The 10,392-nt window shown below is 38.4% G+C and overlaps 1 protein-coding gene across 2 annotated transcripts in view; it reads right to left on the minus strand.

The window, feature by feature from the left end:
- Positions 1-9,832, minus strand: part of LOC104610001 (ubiquitin carboxyl-terminal hydrolase 2-like) — a 32,300-nt gene extending 22,468 nt beyond the window's left edge. The window contains exons 1-2 of one of the 2 annotated variants that reach the window (XM_088904023.1): positions 9,675-9,832; positions 6,789-6,838 (exon numbers count right to left, since the gene is read on the minus strand). In XM_088904023.1, the coding sequence (XP_088760149.1) occupies positions 6,789-6,819 (31 nt within the window). In that variant the 5' untranslated portion in view covers positions 6,820-6,838; positions 9,675-9,832. The remainder of the gene's footprint in view (positions 1-6,788; positions 6,839-9,674) is intronic. The other variant, XM_088904024.1, reaches the window with a different exon arrangement.
- Between the last annotated feature and the right edge of the window lie 560 nt (positions 9,833-10,392).

Below are 10,392 nucleotides of genomic sequence, written 5' to 3' on the forward strand. Positions count from 1 at the left end.
GTGATCTTTATTCAGTAGAAATCCTGCTAAGTGGTGTGAAGCCAGAAGACATTCCACGAAAGGTAGAGGTACGAACAGAGGGGAGTTTTGTCTCTGTGTGGCTAGCATCCTCCATTGAAGCAGGGCTGTGGAAGGAGGCTCGTATGTTAGGAGGGGAGGAGGAAGAAGAAGCATTATGTGGACTTGTGAGATTGGTTAATTCGAATGGGAAGGAATGTTTCACTAAAAATAGCCAAGAAATTATGGGAAGCCAAAAAGCTTTGGGGCAGATGGAAGGTCAAACCTGTAGAAAGCAAGAAAAGGCTATGACAAATGGTAGATCTTTTGCGCAGGTGGTGTTAGGGGAAATAGACAAAAATATACCAGTGTCTAAAGGAAGAGGGCTGAACCAGCAACCTCAGACGGGGAGGGCTGCTGGTTCGACCATTAAAACAGGGGGCATGACTTGTTAAGAGGTCACGTGGGAGGAAGAGACTTAGAAAATGGGCCCAGTCGAGTGGATCCCTTTTCTGGTGGGCCGGAGAAGGCAACTCAAGTAAAGGTTTTAAAGTCGGGTTCTTATATTACAAGTTTTGAGCCCAAGGCCCATTACAAGACAGATGAGCCAAGGGACCCTTTACGTAAGCACGTGACTGGGAGGAGGGATGAGCTGATAGACGAGATTAAGCGTCTATCTTCTTCTACCCCGAATCCCTCCTTTCGGCCGAACAGTTCAGGCGTAAAATCTCAAGACTCTCAGTCTCGAGGCTCTCTACAATGGGTCTCATCCAACCTAGTGAACCGTCTCTCACCAGATAGGCGCAACCCAAGATACTTGAAGCCTAGTGATTTGAACAGAACAGGGTTTGAAGATTGGTTGAGTGAACAAAACAGCAGTGACGATTCTGATAGAGATGAAACTATAAGTTTGGGAAGTCTGTCTCCAAAAAGCAACAATGATTTACTTGAAATAGAAAGTTTGCATACAGAGTTGTTATTTTTAGAGGAAGAGATTGAAGAGGTAGGTGGCGGGAAGACTAGAAATGGCAAAGAAAATGGTCCTAAAGCTGTGAAAACTCCTCTTCCCTTCGTCAAGGGAGCTGACCCTGAGTCTAATGAATTACAGGATGTTGGGGGAGAGGGATAAGAATTGGTCGTGAGGATGGATGTGGGTATTCCAGTGTCGAAAATACAAAGAAAGGATTTCCGAGTGGGTAAGTCATCAGGAAGTGATTCTTTCACTATGTCTACTTCACAACTTTGTCCAAAAAGAGGAAAAGCCTTAAAACCATTTGTTGCCTGTCAGCAACTAAATTCCAGTGATTCTAGTCCTACCCCCGTCCTACCAAGTATGAGTGTCAATTCTTTTTTAGGTACTGACTTGTGTGTTATGCCTATAACAAATATGCCAGCTTCCCATCCAGGAGGTTCTAATGCAAGAGAGAGGGTGATAGTGGAAGGAGGAGAGAGGGTGATGGAATGAAGTAGTAAGGGGGAGGCGGACAGAATTTGGGAGTTGATCTATACAATGATGAAGGAACTAAAAAACAGGAAGGATTCTTAGAGAGATGTTATAGCCAAAATAAGTGTGAGCAGGGTAAAATTCTTCCTCAGACATTGGCTGGAAAGGGTGGAGAAAAGAAAGAGGATGATTGTTGTATTAGGAAGGGAGGGAAAGGAACAAAGAAGAAAAAAGATCTGAAGTGGAAAGGCTAATCTCAGACATTGAGTGAGATTTAGAATTTAGTGGTAGAGGGGATAAGAGGAAGGGCCTAAAAAATGAGGAGATTATGGCCATGGGTGTTTTTGCTATTTTGTCTCGATGAAAATTATTAGTTGGAATGTAAGAGTGTTAGGGAGTGCAAGAAAGAGAAAGGTGATCAAAGACCTACTCCGAAGGGAAAAACCCGATATTGTATTGTTACAAGAATCCAAAATGATGGAATTAGATGGGAGATGGGTGAGGAATTTTTGGAGGTCTAGAGGTTTAGGTTGGAGCTCGTCTCCTTCTTGGGGAGCCTCGGGGGGGATCGTAACACTGTGGAGGGAGGATGTGGTGGAAGTAGTGGAAGAATTGATAAGCAGATTCTTAGTTTCCATTAAGTGTAAGAATGTAGAGGATGGGTGTGTATAGGTCTTAACCAATGTTTATGGCCCTAATTCCTATAGAGAGAGGAATGAGATGTGAGAGGAACTATATGCAATCAAGGGGCTATGGTATGGCCCTTGGTGCCTGGGCGAGGATTTTAATATCATTAGATTCTCTGATGAAACCAGTAATCCCCAATAGGTAATTACAACAAGCATGAGGAAATTTAATGGTTTTATTGAAGAATGTGAATTGAAGGAAATACCTCTGCTGCAAGCCAGTTACACTTGGTCCAACCTTCAGGAAACCCCTTTGGGTTAGAAGTTGGACAGGTTCTTATTTAACCTTGCCTGGGAGAATAGTTTGGAAAACTTGGTTGCTAGAACGTTACCCAGGGTCACCTCCGATCACTGTCCTATCCAGATAGGTTCTGAGTTTTTTCCTACAGGACCCAAACCTTTTAGATTCAAAAATATGTGGGTTACCCATCCAAATTTTGTGAAAAAAGTGAAGGAATGGTGAGGTGAAGAGGAGAGGGGGGTAAGATGGAAGGGGATCAAGTTTCATAAGAAATTAAAAAGGTTGAGAGCCAAAATAAAAGAGTGGAATAGAGATCATTTTGGTATAATTGAGGAGCAAAAATTGTGCCTAATCTCTCGAATAGAAAACTTGGATGTAAAGGAATCTCAAAATGGGTTGACCGAGGAGAACAGAGTGTTAAGGAGACAATTGAAAAAGGATTTGGAAGAGGTGTTACTGAGGGAAGAAATCAATTGGAAACAAAAATCTAGACACAAGTGGATTAAGGAAGGCGATGGGAATACTAGATTTTTCCATGATTTGGCAAATGGGAGACGAAGAAAAAATCTTGTGACCAAGCTAGAGATAGGAGAGGAGGTGATTACCAACTAGGATGATATAGCTAGAAAATTTGTGGACCACTTCAAATCGATTTATAGAAGACCTTTGAGTGAGAGAGAAGTCGTGGAAGGGGTGGAATGGCCAAGAATTGATGATGGAGTGGTAAGGTGGCTGGAAAGGGATTTCGAGGAAGAAGAGATTAAGAAAGTTGTCTTTCTAATGGATAGATCCAAGGCTCCAGGTCCAGATGGCTTTACAATGGGTTTTTATCAAGACTGTTGGGAGGTGTTGAAAGAGGATTTAGTTGAAGTCTTTAAGAAATTTGCAGACAAACACATTATAAGCCCTGGAATTAATGCCACCTTTTTGGCCTTGATACCTAAGAAGAATGATGCCAACCACCCAAAAGATTATAGGCCTATTAGTCTGGTGACATGCATCTATAAAATGCAAGCTAAAGTGCTCTCGTTGAGGATCCAAACAGTCCTCCCTTCTATCATTAGTGAAACCCAGGGAGCTTTCATTCAAGGGCAACAATAACAGATCAGATCTTAATTGCGAATGAGTGTGTGGAGGAAATGAAAAGGTCTAGGAAGAGAGGTTTCATTTGTAAATTGGATCTTGAAAAGGCCTATGATTTGGTGGACTGGGAGTTTCTATTAGAGGTTATGCGAAACTGTGGATTTGGGGACAAGTGGTGTAGTTGGATTTTTGGGTGTATTAGTACTTGTCACTACTCTATTCTGGTAAATGGTATGGTGAGGGACTTTTTTCTAACTTGCAGGGGTGTCAGGCAAGGGGATCCACTCTCACCCTTCCTTTTTACCTTAGTAGCCGATGTGATTAGTAGAATCATTACTAAGGCTGACAGTGAAGATGCCATTAGGGGTTGGAGAATAGGGAGACACCAAGTCCCCGTCACTCACCTTTAGTTTGTAGATGACCTAATGATCTTTTGTGAAGGAGGTTTTAGCGAAAATGTAGCAAACCTAAAGGAGCTAATCAAAGGATTTGAAAGTATTTCTAATTTGAGAATAAATTGGAAGAAAAGAGCTGCATAGCGGGTATAAATTTGAAGGTAGGGGAGGTCGAGGCTATTGCGGAGTGTCTTGAGTGTTCCACCTCTGCTTGGCCTATGTCATACTTGGGGCTTCCTTTAGGGGCAAATCCTAGGGAGAGTAGATTTTGGACCCCAGTGATAGAAAAGTTTGAGAAGAGATTAGCCTCATGGAAGAGGAATTATGTCTCTTTAGGAGGGAGAATTACCCTAATAAGAGCTACCTTGACTAACTTACCTACCTATTTTTTGTTTGTTTTTAGGATACCAGTTAGGGAAGCTAGGAAACTGGAGAAGTTGATGAGAGATTTCTTATGGGAGCCAGGACAAGAAAAAAATGATCACTTGGTTAATTGGGAAATTGTGTGCAGAAGTAAAGAAGAGGGGGTTTGGGACTTGGGAGGGTAACTAGAAAAAATCAAGCTCTGTTAGGGAAATGGTTGTGGCGATGGTCATTGGAAAGAGAGAGATTGTGGCATGAGGTGGTGGGAAGCATTCATGGGAGGTTAGAGAATGGATGGGATGTTGGTGTATCAAGGCAAGCTAACCTATCAGCACCTTGGAAGGCCATTCACAACACCCTTCCTCAATTCCTCAATTTTATCAGGTATGAAGTTTGTTCTGGCAACACTGTTCATTTTTGGGAGGATATTTGGGTAGGAGACACACCTTTAAAGGATCTGTTCCCTTCGCTATTTTCTGTTTCTTTGTACAAAAAAGAGGTGGTTTCAAAATTTCTCACCTTTGGGAACACCTTTAGATCCTACTTGGGATTTTGGGTTTCGTAGAGGACTTAGGGATGATGAAATTGAATCTCTTTCTGTCTTGCTTGGTTGTCTTAATCAGGTTTGTTTGGATCCCTCCAAGCCAGATAAGAGGGTATGGACTCCTAGACCCAACGGAACCTTCACTTGTGCTTCTTTCTTCAAGTTCATCTCTCAACTTTCTACTCACCAACCCTTTTCGTCAAAAGAAATTTTGTACAGGCAAGTTCCCCAAAAAATTATGGCGTTTTGTTGGGAAATATTACATGGGAAAGTAAACACTCTAGATAACCTACAAAAGAGAAGACCTTTCCTCTGTATTTCTCCTAATTGGTGTATCCTCTGTAGAGCTCACGGTGAGGATTGTTACCACCTATTAATATCTTGTCCCTTTTCTATAGACCTTTGGGCTTGGCTACTTTCGTTGTTTGGGAGTAGTTGGAGTCTACCAGCAGAAGTTCACATGCTCTTCAACCATTCTACCTTTTATTGGCCTACAAAAATAGGGAGAATTATGTGGAGATGTGCTCGTGCTGCCTTGATTTGAACTCTTTGGGAAGAAAGGAATGTTAGAATTTTTCAAGAAAAGGAAAGGAGCAGTCAGGAATTGAAAGACTGTGTGTTAAATAGGGCAATACCTTGGCTGAAGACCTTAGAAATCTTTCATCAATTCTCCTTTAATGACCTTTGGAGAAATTTGTCAGCAGTAGTGAGGTGTTCATCCCTAAAGGACAAATCAATTACAAGTTGGTCTCCTCCATCCGAAGGCTCACTGAAGTTGAATTTTGATTGAAGTAGCATGGGTAATCCAGGATTATCCGGAATGGGGGGTGCTTTGAGAAATGAGAAGGGAGAGATTTTGTTTCTCTACTCAGGTCCCTTGAGAATTGGGGACTCCAACAGGGCAGAACTTTTAGCTGTTGTACAAGGGGTGCAATTTGCAAACCAGTTGGGGGTACAACACCTAACAATCGAGGGGGATTCCAAAGTGGTCGTGGGTTGGTTGAAAAATCCTGAAGAGGCTATGTGGCGTTACAAGAATGAAATGAAGAAATTTAGTTGGTTGACAAGGAATATGTTGGTCATTGTACAGTGGGTGGGGAGATCAGCAAATACTTTGTCAAATGTGTTAGCTAAGCAAGGGGTAAATAGGGAAGAATTGTTTTGGGCTCAGTTGTGATTCTTGCTTTTCTTTCCTAGTTTACTTGTAAGATTCAAGGAGGGGCTGCAGCTCGCGCCTCTCCTTGGGATGTTGTATGAAATCACTCTAAATCTGCTTCTAAATTAATAAATTTATTATCATTCATCAAAAAAAAATTACAAGAATTTAATGATGAGAAAAATATATTTTAAATATAGGATTTAATGAGAGAGAATAGGAAAACATTTTTATTTTCAGTTGGTTTTAAATTTTACATTCCATTTTAAAAACATATCTTTTTTTTATAAATAAAACATTTCTTATTTAACATACCTATTATTGTTTAATATGTATGTTAAAAATGTTCCCAATTTTTTTAATTTCTATTTTTTCATTTTATCTATTTTTTAATTTTATTATTTAATCGTGGCAGCATGGATTAACCCAATTGACCCAAAATGGTTTAATTTCTTACCACCACTTAGATGAAAACACTATTTTTGCTAGGTAGAATTTAAAGGTATAAGCTTTTATGTTATTGGAATTATTAATTTATTAAGTATGAATTTAATTAATAGAGCTTAATGATGAGAAGAAATAAAAATGACTTAAATATATGATTCAATGAACATGAATGCAAGTTAATAACTTAAATGTTAGATTTAATGAGAGAAATTGAATGCATTGAATATCTTTAAATTACCTCTTTTCAACTCATTTAATATCAAGAACCAATTACCCTATTTACCCTCATTTTTTATCATTAAATTTAAATATAGAGGGGTAAATATTGTCCTTAAAAAATTCCATAAATATTTTCGAGGCCATTCATACTTTTTAAAGTAGTATATTTCATGGACTAGCAAAATACATAATAGAAAGTCTAATGAGCCTTACCAGGATCAGATTCAATAGTACACCATGACATGATGGGAAATTTTTATAAGCTGCATGGACATAAAAGGGGTAACTTAGAAAATATATAAAAGCAATTGACTAAGCATACAATGATTTAAAAATACAGAGAATTTTCCATCTAAAACATGAACCACATCAAGCGCAGTTTGTTCAGCAACTAGCTCATCTTATTGTTATAGAAGAGTTATGCCTGCCTGATTATAGTGTTCTCCTTAAAAATAAAGGCAAAGTATTTTTTTAAGAAACCAGTTAATACACAATTATGGGTTTGTGAATAACAACTTATGACTCTCTCTCCTCTTCTTTCTGCATCTTCTACTCTTTGCTTCTTCTCAATTGAACCCTAGTGTTTGTGACAAGTCATTAGAGCAGATCTAATTCTACACGGTTCTTATAGTTCACCAGACATACACTAGAACTTCAGAATTATTCTTTCTCTAGTCTCTATCACCAGCAATTTCAGAACTCCAGTCATATCAAGTATCAGAGTCCAAAAGATCTTCTGTTCATATTTTTATTGTAGTAGCCATCCTAGTTATGCATTTCAAATGCAGCACTGAAGTAACTAAGGAAATTCTTCCCTCCAATTATACTCAGTATGATAGCGTGAAGTATTATATATTGTAATTTAGGTGATCAGAAATCATGATCATTTATAAATGGTTCGAATGGCATCTTCAAATGGTCCTAGATGCAGAGTCATCACTGATATGATATTAGATGTTAGTCATCTCATTCAATTTCTTCAATCATCTGCATTTGCATGTAAGTTTAATCTACAGAACAACTGAAAGTATGCATAACAGGCAATAAGAAAGGAAAACATGATTAGTTTCTTTTTAGTTGGTAGACTATGAGACAGTGATAACCACGTCAGATAAGATATGTAACCTATATGACACTGGATACAGGCATACAGCATGTACATTCCCTCCATTTCCCATATCTGTGTCTTTGTCCTTATCTTTATATGGACTTTTTCCTAGGTAGAATGGAGAATATGACTGAAGGGTAGTTTTATAGACTGAGTACCAGAAGACCTAAATTGTGCAAGGTAAATCTAGACAAACACCATATATTCCCCCTTATAAATTAAAAACATCCGAATCTCAAAAGCAGCATTAGAGGATGTTCAAAATAGTGTTGTCAGATTTGCTGAATCCCCAAGATACCTAGTGACCTACAAATTAGTTTCTTCCTAACTTGTAGGAAATAATTCAGTAATATGTAGGCAAAACAGAAAACCCTTATATAGTTGTGACTCTACAGTTGTATACGTACTTTTTCATAGAAAATAGCATGCTAGATTCCACTTTTAGTAAAAATAGTAAAAACACTCCAGCTCTCAGGTTTTAGAAATGATATGTAGCTTCCAAAGAATTGGACATGGCCATATAGACCTTAGGGAAGTGACAACCTTCCTTCCGTTAATCTATAAAAAGTCTAAAACAATTAAATTGATGCATTAAATGAATTGGACATGGTCATATAAACTTCTTTTTTGGGGGGACAAATAACATGGATTCATTCATTCATTCATGAAATATGGGTCATATAGAGAATTTAACCCACAACTTAAATTTATGCAACAAACTGGATGAATTGAATTTAGGAAATCAGATTCAATGGCAAGCCTATAAATCATACTATGAATCTAGCAAAACCAGTTCAGAAGAGCTCTGCAGGACGGGGGCACAATTAAACCAACCATCCGTCTGTCTTGGAAGAATACTTAACTCAGTTATCTTCTGAGCATGGTTGGGTTTATATGACTCAGAAGTGGGTATTAAAGAAGTCTAACTAAGTCAAAAAAATATACAAAAAGCCATGGAAATAGGTGTGAGAAAGTTGGTTGTTGAAGGCGACTCCAAAGTGATTATAAGCTGGCTAAAACAGGATGGAAAGACTCCATGGGTATACAGAAATGAGATCAAGAAAATTAAGCACATTACAAGGGGCTAATAGGGAACACTGTTTCTGGGCTATGTTGTAAGAATGTAAAGCAAATATTGGGTGGAAATGTGGAATGATTTGGATTGGGGTAGCCCAGACTACCCAATCTATGTACTAATTCTCATACCTTTTTATTAATAAAATCATTTTCACTGATAAAAAAAAGTACAATTTTACGGACTGTGAATTAAAGAAAAAAGAATGAGAACTTTTTTCCTTTGAATGAGGCCTTCAATTCGCTCCCTTGATCTGTACACAGAACCATTGAACCTCTATGTATATAAAAAAGCTCTACGAGCACGGGCATCGATCATTTTGGCACCGCTGAACCAACACCATAAAGTCAACTAAACAAGCTCCAGGAGATTATTTTTCTAGAACATAGGGTAAGAATAATAGCCTGGACCTTCTATGCAAAATCCCATTAGGTATATACAGGTTTCGATATAGTATGATGGAGTGGAGAAGCATCCAAAAGTAATATAAACCCCCTTTAGCAGGCCAAATCCCCCATTGTCGATTCCCATTGACCTTCCCCTAGTTTTGTTGGATGGACCTTCAGCAGAAGCCACCAAACATAAATATTCAAACTTTCTAAACTTCCTTCTCTTCCCCATCGAAGATTATTATCAAGGGGGATCAGTCACAATAGCAGCTCTGTAAAAGCAACCAGCCACATGTATAATCAAAGTGAAAAGAAAATATATATATATATATATATATATATATATATATATGCACAAGTACGTGAAGAGTGGGAGCAAGAATTCAAACAAGAAGATCAGATTGGTTGCAAAAAAAGGCCATAATCGTCCTAAAAAGGAGCAAAATCTGCCCAAAACGATTCATAAAAAATTACTGATATTTCGGAAACTAAAACAAAAAATGAAAAGTAAGAAAATAATTCACCACCTTAGTGTTTCTTTGGTCAGAACTCGCCAGAGGCTCGTCGCAAATTCGTCCAAACTCGAGTCTTGTCACCTGGTCGAGGTTTCGAGAATAGGCTTGCAGAAGAGTGGAAGACGATATATTTTGGGTAAATTTAGCGAATATACTAAATGTACCTTACTAAACGGCTGAAATGTCCGTTTTATCCTTTAACTCAAACTTACGATCGAAATTAAATTTACGTTTTTATCCCTTGTTTTGTGCCCCTCTCTACTTTCGGGCGTTTTGTTCAATTGAATGAAAGGATATGAGTTAAAGGACATGAAACCGGACAGCAGTCTTTCCTTCCCCTCGCCAATCGCCATTACTGGTTTCAGTGGTCTCTCTATTTTTTCCCTCACTGATACAATGTTTTCGGGTCTTTCTGAGAAAAAACGAAGCTTTATTTCTTTGAGAACTAGGGGCTTTTGAACTTTTAGAAGCTCTAAACAAGAGAATAACAGAGTTACAATGCTTGAAAGCTCTGGATTCTGTCATTTCTTACCTTTCAGTTAGAGAGAAAGGGTCGGAGACGCCAGAGCAATGGTCTATAAACCTCCTCAGGAAGAATCATTGGGGTTGGGTTCAGCTCTACCCAAGGTTCAAAGTATCGGAAAGATAATTTTAAGAGATATATCAGGATACATTTTGGATACTCATGGTTACAGACGAAAAATCAAGATATGCATAAATATGTTAGGAA

The sequence above is a fragment of the Nelumbo nucifera genome, chromosome 4 (genome assembly GCF_055504915.1).
Source record: "Nelumbo nucifera cultivar China Antique chromosome 4, China Antique-T2T, whole genome shotgun sequence".
NCBI classification, from domain to species: Eukaryota; Viridiplantae; Streptophyta; class Magnoliopsida; order Proteales; family Nelumbonaceae; genus Nelumbo; species Nelumbo nucifera.